The 13,993-nt window shown below is 42.7% G+C and overlaps 1 protein-coding gene across 6 annotated transcripts in view; it reads left to right on the forward strand.

Moving 5' to 3' along the window:
* LOC140425871 (echinoderm microtubule-associated protein-like 4) overlaps positions 1-13,993 on the forward strand; it is a 371,640-nt gene that overhangs the window by 169,187 nt on the left and 188,460 nt on the right. For 3 of the 6 annotated variants that reach the window (XM_072510255.1, XM_072510259.1, XM_072510263.1), the window contains exons 1-2: positions 5,356-5,461; positions 8,547-8,729. In XM_072510255.1, coding sequence (XP_072366356.1) covers positions 5,371-5,461; positions 8,547-8,729 — 274 coding nt within the window. In that variant the 5' untranslated portion in view covers positions 5,356-5,370. Of the gene's footprint in view, positions 1-5,355; positions 5,462-8,546; positions 8,730-13,993 lie in introns of those variants that run through there. The other 3 variants (XM_072510261.1, XM_072510260.1, XM_072510258.1) reach the window with 1 other exon arrangement.

Below are 13,993 nucleotides of genomic sequence, written 5' to 3' on the forward strand. Positions count from 1 at the left end.
ATGGAAATGTCAACAATCTCATCAAATCGGTCTAGTTTGTGCTTACTAGTTTGTGCTTACAATGTTCCAGAAGGTCTACTGGGATCTGCCTGATAAGGCCAAGGCAATGTCCAGCATAGATTGTGGGAGTTTCCAGGATGTCAGGTATTTCCTATTCAGGTAGAACATGATATTGGTTAAGGCAAGGTAATGCTTGGCACACAATAAAACTAGGAGACCTCCTTTTCCAAGTCCCATGTTGACCGAGGATGTCTGTCAATGTGATGTGGTCATGTCAAAGCTGGCGTTGAAATCACCCTTCAGGGTTTTCTGCTTTTTAGGGATTGTGATGAATATAGGACATTGTTTTATATATTATAATTAGATTTGTTTCTGCAGTGTTACTTAAAAACCCTTGTTTAAGATACAGGCAGTATGACTGTTAAGCTGGGATTAAGGGGTTGTAAAAGTATGGTAATCATTTTAACCATTTACTTGTTTACAGATAGATGGCTAATGGAATATTGTTTTGATTTTGAAAGATCCCTGGTGTAGACAATTTGAGAGTGCCTCGTCCTGAATAAACAGGGTCATGGAACATCTTGGTGGGAGGAGACAGAGGTTGGAGCCAGTTCTGTTGTTTTGCAGTTTGCCATAGAATTTTAGCCTGACAAGGCAGGGCTTCAGCTGGCTCATGGAAGGTTCCCTCCAGGGTCTTCCCACAGAAAAAAGCAAGTGAACCTGATTGTTAACTTAAGTGGTTTTCGAATTACATTGGTTTGCTTTATTAGAATGAATATATATATATATATATATATATGTGTGTTAACAGCTGTTGTTAATGTGATTGATTCTGTGTTTAAATTAAAGCTTGTTTTAACTTAAAATATACCTATTGGCCAATCTTATCTCTCCTGCGGTGAAGTATTCTTTCCTCTCAGTTTTACAAGTTGCAGATTGTTGTGTTTCTCATCTGGGATCCTAACAGTATTATTAGTAGGAGATGGTCCAGATCATCATAGAGCATTTTCTTTACAACTGCACTGTTAGTCATGGTGGGGGCATATGTTCATGTGAGTGTTGTGCATTTCCTGTGTTGTTGTATGGAAAGATATAGGATCATCAGGCACTTATTGATATCTTTAGGAAGGTTTTCCAGATCCTTTGCAATCTTCCTCCTGATGGAAAATCCAACCCCTACCTCTCCACATTCTGTCCGGAGTGGACTGCTCCAGAAAAATGTACCCTGCTTCTATTTCTTCAAGCCTATCTACTCCTGCTAGTCTTGTCACTCTAAGGGCATCCATCTCTACACCATACTTGCTAAGTTGCTAAGAGCTGAACAACATTCTGATCTGCCAGTTTGATATTCGGGCAGGTTGCAGACATTTCAGCATGCCACTGTCGGGGTTGGTGATTTTGTGTCTTTGCTTTCTTCTGCAGTGTCTTTTTTTTCTTTATTCTTTGATGGGATTTGGCTGTTGCCGACAAGGTCAACATTATTGTCCACCCCTAATTGTCCTTGAACCGAGTGGCTTGCTAGGCCATTGTAGAGGACCACATTTCTGTGGCTCTGGAGTCTCATGTAGGTTAGACCAGGTAAGGGTGGCAGATTTCTTTCCTGAATGGACAATAGTGAACCAGAAGTGTTTTCACAACAACCAATGTCATATTACCATCACTGATGACTAGCTTTAAATTCTAGATTTTTAAAAATTAATTGAATTTAATCCCACCATGACAGCTGGTAGAATTTTGAACTCTGTGTATTAGCCTGGATTACTAGACGAGTGACATTACCACTACACCACCATCTCTCTTGCTGCAAGGTTGAATTGTTCCCAGCTGTGGTATGTTGGCAGTAACATAAGAATCAGGCTTTGTTTAGGCCTCCTTTTATTGGTCCCTCGGGTGAAAACTGACCAGCTGTGCTAAATAGGGCAGCTGGGTTGTTAGATTGTGCTGCCTAATGCTGATGCTGCTTCAGGGTACATCTAATGACCAAACATCCAGCAACATGCAGGTGAAGGATTAGTCTGGTGTGTTTGCACCTGTCGCATCACCCACTTCCCATTACTGTATGTGACAAGACCTTTACCCAAAATTATTGAATACTATCTACTGAAAAAAATACCATTTACCCACATTCAAAAATGGATCTTTTTGCATTAGTTTTAAAAACATATTTTGACAGCTAAGTTGCTTAGGTCAGAGGGATATAGCTAATTGTTCAATGTCAATTTGTGCTGCTTTCGCATTGTTTAGTTGGCTCATTGCAAGCACTGACGTCCTTGTAGTGGTTGATGTCCTTCCCCACGTGTGGACTGTTTAGGAAGTGAAGTAAGGTTTCTTTTTCATATTGAAATCGGGGTATTGCATTGGTAACTTCAGTTTTAAGTTTTGAAACAATAGTGCATTCATTTTCTTAGTGCAGCATTTCAGTACTCCTTACCGACCTTTAAATTGAATTTGACTCAAATCTATCTTCAGTTGAAAACCCTAATAGTTAGATTCTCGGTTATCTATGCAATACTTAAAAATGATGCATTGTTCCAACACGAAATATTGTGCAGGAAAATGGTGCTGTGAGCATAATGTGACAAGACATGTTATGTCTGAATAGGGTCCGATTAATGTAAAATGAAACATCCTCTGTACTGATCCAATAGACTGTTGTGTCATCTGTGACTTCCTATCTTATTTTTTTTCTGATTACTGTACGTTCATCCAGCATTTCTTCCAAACAGCTGACTGTAAGGCAGATATTGGATTCATTCTCCTAGTCAAAAATGAAAGAAAGATTTGCAATTGCATAACGACATCCCACAATACCTTATGACCATTGATGCATTTCTGAAGTGTGGTCACTTATTGTAGGTGGCATGTCAGGAAGACATGAGTGAAATCATAAACTATGTAAATCAAAGTATTATTTTTGCTTATTTAAAAATGAACTTTGTTGAACAGAAGGACGGCTGCTGCAGGTCACATGATACCTGGAATTCGAAGGTGACTACTAAGCCAGTGTATAGATTGCATGCCCTGACATGTTGCTTATGGAATCTCACACCCAAGACTGTCAAGGTCATTTGAAAAAGAAAATATTGAAAGGAAATGGATGTTATTTGCATCTTTTTTAAGCTTGCCCCCCAGCAGAGTAAAGTCTGCCAAGGCAGTAGCTACCCAGAATCAGGTCATTAATATGGAAAATGACTCTTTCAGAGGCTAATGACTGAGACATTAGAAGCTGTAAAACAAAATCCAGGTCCAGACACCATATAAATATCCCTTTATTAAATTATTGTGGAGAAAGGACATTACCTGACTCGAGTGACCATTTTGAAATCTCTATATTGAGTTGAAAAATCAAATATGAGCAGCCTGCTGATTTACCTCCAACCTGCAAAACCAACAACTCCAGGTTGACTAAGCACCCTGCAACAGGTCTCAGTCCTTTGAAGCCTACTTATCTGGAAACCTCTAACCATCAACTGCCAAGCAGGTGAATTTCAGCTTGCAGCATCACCATCCACTTCAAAGACATTCTGCACTGCTGTCTTCCCACAGGAACACACTGGAACTTCTCCATGAAGGAACCCCACATCTGGACTTTGATTTCCAGAGTTCACAAAGTCATGTGAACTGATATCCATTTCTGTGGTTCTTTTACTGTTAGTTTATTCACATTTGTGTCAACCTCCTGACATCTGACTGCCCCTTAAACCTCCTCTACTAAAGTAAAACTCAATCTGATCTCACTGTTCTCTCATTTTTGTGCTTCTCATTTCAGTTTGAAAGAAGTATATAACCTCTGCCTGTCACAGGTTAATCACAATGTCATCATTCTCTCACAGGTGCCATTACTTCCACCCGAACAAACTTTTGAAGTCTGCCAGTGCCTGGCCCAACAGTGCTGTGTTGATCCACTATCTATTTTTCGGCCTATGGTTTCCGCTTCAAGCCACTCTATTTGGCTTAGCTACACTTATTTTTGGCCAGTTAATGACAACAGTCCCAGGTGGCATATTGGCGCAGTGGTTAGCACTGCTGCCTCATGGTGCTGAGGACCCGGGTTCGATCCTGGTCCCAAGTCACTGGGACATTCTCGTGTCTGCATGGGTCTCACCCCCTCAAGCCAGACATGTGCGAGGTAGGTGGATTGGCCATGCTAAAATGCCCCTCAATTGGGAAAAAAAAGATAACAGCCCTTTCTACATCCCCACCTCCCCCTCCCAAAAGTGGAGCGATGTGATCCACAATGGGTTTTGATTATGCAAGGCTTCTGTAACATGCCACAAATAGTAAAGCAAAATATTGCCCCTGCTGCAAGTGCTCAGGGGGTCTGGCAGCATTTGTGGAGGTAGGAACAAAGTTAACGGGCGCGATTCTCCGAGTCCCACGCTGGGCCGGAGAATCGCCGCAACCGCGCCACGACGCCCTGATGCCGGCGCGCGATTCTCTGAGGTGCGGAGAATCGGCGCCATCTTTGCCGGCACGTTTGACGCAGCGCCGGTCGCGGGCCGCTGGAATCGGCGGGGCGTGCCAATTCTCCGGCCCGGATGGGCCAAGCGGCTGCGCGGAAATGGCAGAGTCCTGCCGGCGCCGTTCACCCCTGGTCTCTGCTGGCGGGAACTCTGCGTGAAGGGCGGCATGTGGGGCAGGGAAAAGTGCTCCTTCACCGGGGGGGGGGGGGGGCCTCCGATGGGGTCTGGCCCGCGATCGGGGCCCCCCCCCCCCCCCGGCCTACTTTGTTGCTTGGCTGGCACCTGAACCCCTACGCCATGTTGTGTCGGGGCCGGTGCGCTGTGGAAGTCGCCCGTGCATGCGCAGGTTGGCGCGGCGCCCATTTGTGCTGGGAAGGGAGGCTAGAGCAGCGTGAACCGCTCCAGTGCTGTGCTGGACTGACGAATGTGATATAAAATAGTTACTTTAGAGATACTAGTTAATGTAATGTAGAAATAAGCCACTTTGATTCTGGCAGTTAGGGACAAAGGGGTTTGAGACCGCATGGAAAAAGCAGGAAGAGGTGTGTCTATGAGAGTGATGCTGCATTGATAGGGGCCAGAGAAAGGGATTGGAAGTGAGCCAATCAGAATAGATCAAACAGGTCAGGAGGGACATAGGCTGACCTATGTCCGTCGAGTATGTGAAACTTGATACCATTTGAATTGATTTTACAGAGATCCCTTTGTCTCTTTGTTCAGTCGTTTTTCTGGAGCTTAAGAGGCTGGATGTCTCTTATGTTTCTGTAAGATGAATTAAGCTTGCAAGCTAAATAAATAACTTCTTTTTACGTGCGAATCCATCTCAACTTTTATTGAGGCCAGACTGACACAGAAAGAAATTTGGGGATCAACAGGCCCCCTGTGGGGGACAGAATTGGTCGTCCCCATGCCCGTTTGGCGCCGTCGTGAAACGCGACGGCGTTCACGACGGCCGAACACGTCGTCTCCATTTTGGAGAATCGCCCCCAACATTTCAGGTTTGTGACCTTTCAGTAGAACTGGGAGAAGTTAGTGATATATTGAATTTAATTAAGCAAGTAGAAGGGGGAGCATGGGAAGGAAAGAGCTGTGATAGGATGGACATGACATAAGAAAATGTGCCAAGGTGCTTCATGAGAGTACAATGAGACAAAAATTGATGCTGATCCAAAGAAGGAGATATTAGAAAAGTTTGGATAACAAGTGTCTTAAATAACGAGAGATCACTAGGGTGGTAATTCAAAAGCTAATGCTTATAAAGCTAAAAGCAGAGTGGAGGGTGAAGGAAGTATGGGTAGAGGTATATAAGTGGCCAGAGTTTGAGGAATGCAGAGTTCTTAATGGTTGGAGAAAGTTGCAGAGATGCAGAAGTTTCGGGGCATTTTATAATCAAAATCATTTTTAAAAATATAAATTACTGGCATGGGAATGAATCGTAAAATATAAGTTGTACTTAAACTTCACAAAGTAAAATGTTGAAAGGGATGCTCTGTATGTGCAGACACAAAACTTATTTTATTTGGACAGGTTTCCAGTAGTGTCCTGTAGGTATGTGCCTCGATATGCTGGTTGAGATATCAAAATGATTTGTCTAGATATTGTTGTTTATGAAGCTGGGAAGAAGTTTAAGAGAGGCAGAATAAGATGCAATATAATATACACTTCAGCTTTCGGAATGTTGGATGAAATTCACCCATTGGCCCTTTGCCGCAAAGCACTCTACATTGTCTAAGATTTCCATCTCAAATTTCTCATCTTCTGTGTTTTATCATTCTGAACTTTTGCAGGCTAAAATGGCAGTTAAGGAATTTGGATCTGGATTTAAAGAGATGAAACTTATGCAGATTATAATCAACATGAAATTAGTATCAGTTCTGTTATAGCAAAGTAACAGGCTAGAATGGCTTTATTTTTAAATACAAATCTGTCTTGACGATCTTAACTCTTTGCAACAGCGGTACATGGTTTATTTCTAATATTTTCACAAGGCCAATTTGCTTGGAAAAGTATTTTAGGAGGTCTTGGATAATTTCACTTGGACCCTAAAAGGGCACACACTATTTTAGCTTTTCATAGAAATGTTTGTTTGTAGGAGCCTCAGCCTGGGTTCAAGTATTTTAAACTTGGAGGAGGAATGAAGGTATTTCTTTTCATGCAGTAAAAAGTTGCTAAAAGAACCTGCCCTAGTTTTCTTTGAATTTTAAGACCTGGGGCGAGATTCTCCGACCCCCCGCCGGGTCGGAGAATCGCCGGGGGCTGGCGTGAATCCCGCCCCCGCCGGTTGCCGAAGTCTCCGGCACCGGATATTCGGCAGGGGCGGGAATCGCGGCGCGCCGGTTGGCGGGCCCCCGGATGGGCCGAAGTCCCGCCGCTAAAATGCCTGTCCCGCCGGCGTAAATTAAACCACCTACCTTACCGGCGGGACAAGGCGGCGCGGGCGTTTTGGGCGCCAGTTGGCGGACATCGCGCCGTTTCCGGAGAATTTCGCCCCAGATGTTGAAAACCTAAAAAAAAATACTTAAAATACCATGTTCAGAAATCTGTCTTTTAGGAAAATATATTCCACTAAACACACTAGGCATGTAAATATCCAGTAGTGTCCCTAATCAGAGTATCAAAATTAACTTCCTTTATCCATATGGCCACAGTTATGTGATAGTTCAGAACTTCAAAGTCTTGTTTCAGTTATTAGAATTCCTCTTGATGAAGGCAGTGTGATGAGGGTGCTGACACGCAATAAATATATGATGCAATTCAGTTTAAACTTGACTTTTTATTTAAGTATTAAACCTATCCCAAAATGAATTAGTCAGGCAAGAGGTTGGAACTATAAAATATACAAATGGGCACAATTGAATCAGGTAAAAAGAAATATGCGAAATAAGTATTCACCCCCCTCCCCAAAGTTTTCAGCAAGAAATGCATGAGGAACATGCAGTTCCCAGGATTAATGGTCAAGATTAACAAATTTAATATAAATGGAATAGAAGCTCTGAACAAGCTAACAGAACTAAAAGCAAATTCATTCACAGGGTTAATTTGTTTAAATTCCCAAAATACTGGGACTAGGGAGGAAATGTGCGATGCATTCACCATCACGGAGAGGGTCACCAGACGTTGTAGAGGTACTTGGAGATATCATACAATTTTATACCCATTTCCAAAAAAAGTGACTTCAATAGTAAAATCAGATATTCAGAGTAAGTATTTGTACATCAATAATTGCTTTCAAATTCAGCATTATTCTAGTCTAAAGACAGAAAATAAATATTCTTCTCCTCCCTGGATATATTGCACTTTTGTGACGGCTGGAGAACAGTGACCACGATACAGTTAAATTAATTACTGAGCCAGCTGACATAATGTTCCCTGATCCCACCACAATTTAATGGTGGCCCATTATTTAATGGAGGCCATAGATGTTCCCGCACCCTCTGAAGGTTGCCCAACAAACAATTTGGGGTTTGCTGCTGCCTCATAGTTAGGGGAGAGGAGGCGGTCTCTTACTTGAGGGCATTGAGAGCCATGCCTCACCACCCTGTGACCCCCACTGTGGATCCTCAATCCACCTTCACTCACCTTTTCGCCTGGAATCCCATAATAATTCTGTTGCCATGTGCTGACACTGGTGGGCCTGTGATTAGCTAACAGCTCTCAGGCAGGACCTCTGCTGCTGGGAATTTAATGGTTTGTGAAAATCTGATTGTGGCCACCAGATTACGGCCGCTACGAGTAAAACCATTACTGTGTTCCCACAGAGTGCTCTTTTTCTCCTGATTTTTATATGGGATTTTCACAGTAACTTCATTGCAGTGTTAATGTAAGCCTATTTGGGACACTAATAAAGATTATTATTATATCCCCCAAGTTTTAAAACTCTCCCAGTTTGTCTACCTTCATGAGTTAATTACAAATGTTTCAAAATTTCAATTGGCTCACCCAGCTGCATTTTTCCTAATATTCACCCCAGCTTCTTTAATCTTCCTTCATTGGATAGTGGGTATTAATTTCTGAACTTGTTTCGTGCAATTCATTTTTGTAAATTTTCAGAAGATTTTAGCTTGGTTTTCTTTCCTTTTTTAGATGATAGCATCTCTGGTGCAAGTACATCTGATGTCCAAGACCGTCTTTCATCCCTTGAGTTAAGGGTCCAACAGCAGGAGGATGAGATCACAGTGCTGAAAGCAGCCTTGGCTGATGTACTGAGGCGCTTAGCCTTATCCGAAGATCAGACTGCCTCCATGAGGAAAACGTCACCTGGCAAAGGTGAGGCTCTGTAGAAAATACCCATACATAAATGCGTACAATTAATTTGTTCACTTGAAAAGCTGTTGCTGTGGATAAAGAATATGAAATTGAAAATGCTTATGTATTGATTTAGCGATGTCAAAATTAGTTAATTTAATAATTTTTTGAAGCACTGGACAATATTTTTACTTACTATGCTGATTTGGGATTTTGGCACCAAAACTTTGGTTGCATTTGTGACTTGAAGAGCATGACCACAAAGCATTATTTATGTATGACACACAAATGTTTGACAACTCTCCATCATTTGTCTTTAATCAGAAGTTTTAAAAAAATGTTTTATTCATTTACCGGATGTGGGCATCACTGGCTAGGCTGGCATTTATTGCCCATCCCTAATTGCTCTCGAGAAAGCCTTTTTGAACTACTGCAGTCCGTGTTGTGTAGGTGCATCCACAGTGCTGTTATGGAGGGAATTCCAAGATTTTAACCCAGAGACAGTGACGGGCAGCAATATATTTCCAAGTTAGGATGATGAGTAGCTTGGAAGGGAACTTCCAGGTGATTGCAGTGTGAAAAGTTGAGGCTTATTCTTTTAACTGTAAAGGCATTATCTTGCTTTTTTTAATGTGACTCAATGGGCTTTAAATATGCTGTGTTCATGTTAATTCTAAAGGACAAGGGGGAAACATCTGCTAAAACTCTACTCCAAAGTAAAAACAGAAATTACTAGAAATATGCATCAGATCAGTCAATAACTGACAATTTGGCCCATTGTCTTTTTGTGAATTGTATTGTTTATATATGCTTCTTTATTGGAGAGTTTAATTTTCTAAACAAGATACTAATGCTTCAATGGCGTTCCAATTTATAGTTGAAATAGCCATTTCTATACTTTTTATTCATTCATGGGATGTGGGCTGGCAAGACAGTATTTATTGGTCCTCCATAATTGTCATTGAGAACATGGCAATGAGCCACCGCCTTGAAAGTGGATTATAGTTTATTGCTGTAGCTTTGCTGTGCCAGGCCTTTTCAGAGGACAGTTAAGAGTCAATCATTTGCTGTGGATCTAAAGTAACATATAGTTCTGAAAGGGTAAGCACAGCAGTGAACTAGATGGAGTTTTACAACTGTCCAACAGTTTCATGGTCATCATTACTGATCGAGCTTATTGCAAATTGATTTAATTAGTTGAATCTAAATTATCCAACACAGATGGGCAGCACGGTAGCACAAGTGGCTAGTACTGTGGCTTCACAGCGCCAGGGTCCCAGGTTCAATTCCCCGCTGGGTCACTGTCTGTGCGGAGTCTGCACGTTCTCCCCGTGTCTGCGTGGGTTTCCTACGGGTGCTCCGGTTTCCTCCCATACTCCAAAGAGGTGCAGGTTAGGTGGATTGGCCATGATAAATTGCCCTTAGTGACCAAAAAGATTAGTGAGGGGTTATTGGGCTATGGGGATATAGTGGAAGTGAGGGCTTACGTGGGTCGGTGAAGACTCGATGGGCCGAATGGCCTCCTTCTGCACTGTATGTCCTATGTAGATGGTGGGATTTGAACTCCTGTTTCTGGATTATTTGGTCAAGGCCTTGTTGGTGGTGGAGTGCTGTTGGGAAAATCCCATAGCTTGGGAGAATCAAGTGGGAGGATGTGGGAGTTCGGTAGGGGAAGGGGGTTTGTGATCAATGTGGAACAGCTCAATTGTTGCCCGGAAGCTAGAATTGGTTTTAATTCTTCTGTTTTGGGGTAAGTATTGATCTAACATAATTGGAGTTATCCGGAATTCACAATTTAAATCGTCTTTTCAGATGCCTCCCAGTACAAAGTTTTCTTGGGAACTTCCCAGAGCATCTGGGGAACATCCCAGATATGACATCCTGGAGCTTGGAAGTTACCAATCATTAAATTGGTGTCTCGTACATGAACAAAGAACAACGAAAATTACAGCACAGGAACAGGCCCTTTGGCCCTCCCAGTCTGCGCCGATCCAGATCCTTTATCTAAACCTGCCTTCTATTTTCCAAGGATCTACTTCCCTCTGTTCCCCGCCCGTTCATGTATCTGTCTAGATGCATCTTAAATGATGCTATCCTGCCTGCCTCTACCACCTCCGCTAGCAAAGCGTTCAATGTCAACTAAACGTACTGCATTGTTTCCAATATTTGGATTCGCTTGAGTCAGAAAATGTATGCTGCAAGTTGCTTATGAAAAAAGGACCATTAGATTTCAGACTAGCATAAACATTGTCCTGCAAGATAATATTTATTATATTCTGAGTCATTGAGGGTCATTTCACTGCCCACATATCAATATTTTACATTATATAGAATAATAGCTAATTGTAGTACAGGGTGAGTTTGTTTGTAGAATTAATTTTGAAGACTTACAGTTTCATTTAAAATGCTTTGTCTGTGCATTGCTCATCAGCGAGAGGCACTGGTCAACAGCAAAAGGCCAGATAGTTCAAGACACTCGGGTTATCCCTCTCAAAAATAGGGCCACCAGATAATGAATTGTAACTCACCACCTGTCTCCATTGAAGGTAAAATATAAAGATCTGGTTTGCCCTCGTGGATGGGGGATGGCAATATGTCAGGTGTGTTTGCTGTCTGGAAACCATGTTTAGTTACATTGGAAAGTTTAAATACGTTTTCCCCATATGATCGCGTTTATCTTGAGGCAAAGTTTTGTCTTAGTTCTGCGAACTGGAATTAACCTTACTCGGGGTTGGATCAAAGAACGCCGCATGATGTTTATGAGGTATCCCACTATTTTTGATGTAATGTACAATGTTATGTTTATAGTTCCACCTCGTGATACATTACCATTACAATTTAAAGATTACTTACCACTGGATTCTAACCTTACTCCCCATGTAGGCATTTAAAATTGCCTTTGGGATTTACCTGCTGAACCTGTCACAACACTCTGGGCTAGTGCACGGTCAATTCCAGCCCCACTTGACCCGGAGTCGCAACACAGGTAAAATGAGATTTTATTTAAAATAACCAAGGTCCTTGGCTGAGCCCAATAAATTGCAGTTACCAAGTTTAACACAAGTCACTTTTTATTATGTACAGTATTATGATTAAACTAACAGAAAATGTAACTGGCTATCCAATACCCGTTTTCCAACCCACACTTCCTAACTACCCCCGCTATCTCTACCGCACGCACACACACATCACACACACGCATTCACACACACACTGGGATGATTTCCGGTGAATGCGACTATAAAGTGTTGCTCGTTAACTTTAGCCTTAGTTTAATTGCTCTGTTCTATCACCTTTGCTCTTGAGTCGCCAGGTATCTTTCTGATACCGCCACGTGGTTCAAGTCCGAGTAATGATCAATAATCCAACACACCGCTTAGTAAGAGTTAAATCAACGCACATTTATTATATACAGTAATCAATACTCATGCATAAATTCTATGTCTAAGCTACTTCCTACAACTAACAGGCTAATACTTAACTTGGAAATGGCCCACCAGGTCAGGGAAACGAATGGCCTTTCGTTTGGGTTCTGAGCCTGCGGGATTCGAAGCTGGTACAGATCGATAGCTAGGAGCGCCTATCCCGTAGCGAGCGTTGAAGTAAGACTTACAATTTGAGCGGCTGTTGCAGAGGGGTAGCAGAAGGGCGGTGGAAGAAGAAGGGGTGTCGAAGGGTCGATTTGAACTTGGACTCTATTCTTATAGTCCCCAGGGGCTTCCCGCCTTTCGGGACGGACCCTGTACCTGGTTCCAAGTGATTGGACTTTGTCCCAATCACTTGGTTTGATATTCTCTAATGCTGGAGCGATTCCTTGATCGATGGGCGGTCTTGGGGTGATTGTTCACCTCCCTTTGTGTAGGCTCCTGTTGGCGCCGAAAAGTCTGGGTTGGCTTTGTGTCTAAAATGTTGCACGTTGTTCCCGGGGATTGTTCATTAATATTCAGATGGCTGGTGTTTTGTTGTGCTGATGGATGCAGGTATCGATCTTGTCTGGCCTTCCTAGAGGCGAATACACAGTTTTACCTGCAGCTGCTTGTTTTAGTCCTGTTGGCTGATTTTCCCATCAGCCTTTTCCGTTTGCCATTTTAAATCGGGGTTAGCCATTCTAAATCGGGAGTTGGCCATTTTAACTGGCCACAAAAGTTCAGCTTTTATTTTGATCCTTCTTCCTTCTAGGCTTGAGATGTTTTCTCTGGCAAGGTTGTCTGTGTTCTCTGCAGACTCGGATTCATTCCAAGTTCACAGCAAAGGATGTGCTTTCAGAACAATAAATCAGTTTTTTCATTTCAGTATACTGTCGAGAGAAAGCGTTCCTTTCAATTCCAAAGCCTTCCAACTCTTTTCTGCCCAGTTCTCTCAGAAAACATCACGCAGGAACCAATCATTGATGGCTGTCAGGCAGAACACTGTCCCTGGCCAACCCACCGGTTACTAGCCAACCAATCGACCCGACTCCCGCCAAACCTGGTCCCTAAGAGCCACTCTGTGCCGAGGAGTCTGAACGCTGCTGCCTCAGAGCGCCAGGGACTTAGGTTCGATTCCGGCCTTGGATGACTGTGTGGAGTTTGCGTGTTCTCCCCGTGTCTGCGTGGGTTTCCTCCGGTGTTCCGGTTTCCTCTCACAGCCCAAAGATGTGCAGGTTTGGCCATGCTTAATTGCCCTTTAGTGTTCAAAGATGTGCAGGTTAGGTGGATTGATCAATGCGCATGGTTACAGGGATAGGGATGGGGAGTGGGCCGAGCGAGTGTGCTCTTTCAGTGTGTCGGTGTAGACTCGATGGGCTGAATAGCGTCATTCTGCACTGTGTAGGGATTCCATGGATTCTCTTTTCCAGAAACATAACCTGGGAACCAAGTGTCCCGACCAGCAGGTTGCTTCAATTTTGAGTTTTCTGCTTAAAAGTACATTTCGATTATGGATCCACGGAATCAAAATAATAAAGTAACATGAAAGAAATGGGAGCAAAGGAAATAAACAGGAAGGACTCTTATGTCTTCCCTCTTATTTCAATCATCGCATGTTCATCAAAATAAGCAAGAGAGAAAGAGCTTGTGGGATCCATCTTTAAATAAGCCGATCATATTCCAATTACATAATTGATCTAATTGTTATTTTAATTCAAAACCTGCTGGGGAAGCTGTCATGGTTTTCTTGTCAGGCCAATCCAATGAGAAACCAGGCTAGAAGAGGTTCCAAAGGTCTCTGATTTGCCTGTTTTATACTTTCCTTGTGAAGCCAGGAGAAGCAGAACCCCATCCCAACCAGTATTACAGAGACCGTTC

Source organism: Scyliorhinus torazame, chromosome 1 (assembly GCF_047496885.1).
Source record: "Scyliorhinus torazame isolate Kashiwa2021f chromosome 1, sScyTor2.1, whole genome shotgun sequence".
NCBI classification, from domain to species: Eukaryota; Metazoa; Chordata; class Chondrichthyes; order Carcharhiniformes; family Scyliorhinidae; genus Scyliorhinus; species Scyliorhinus torazame.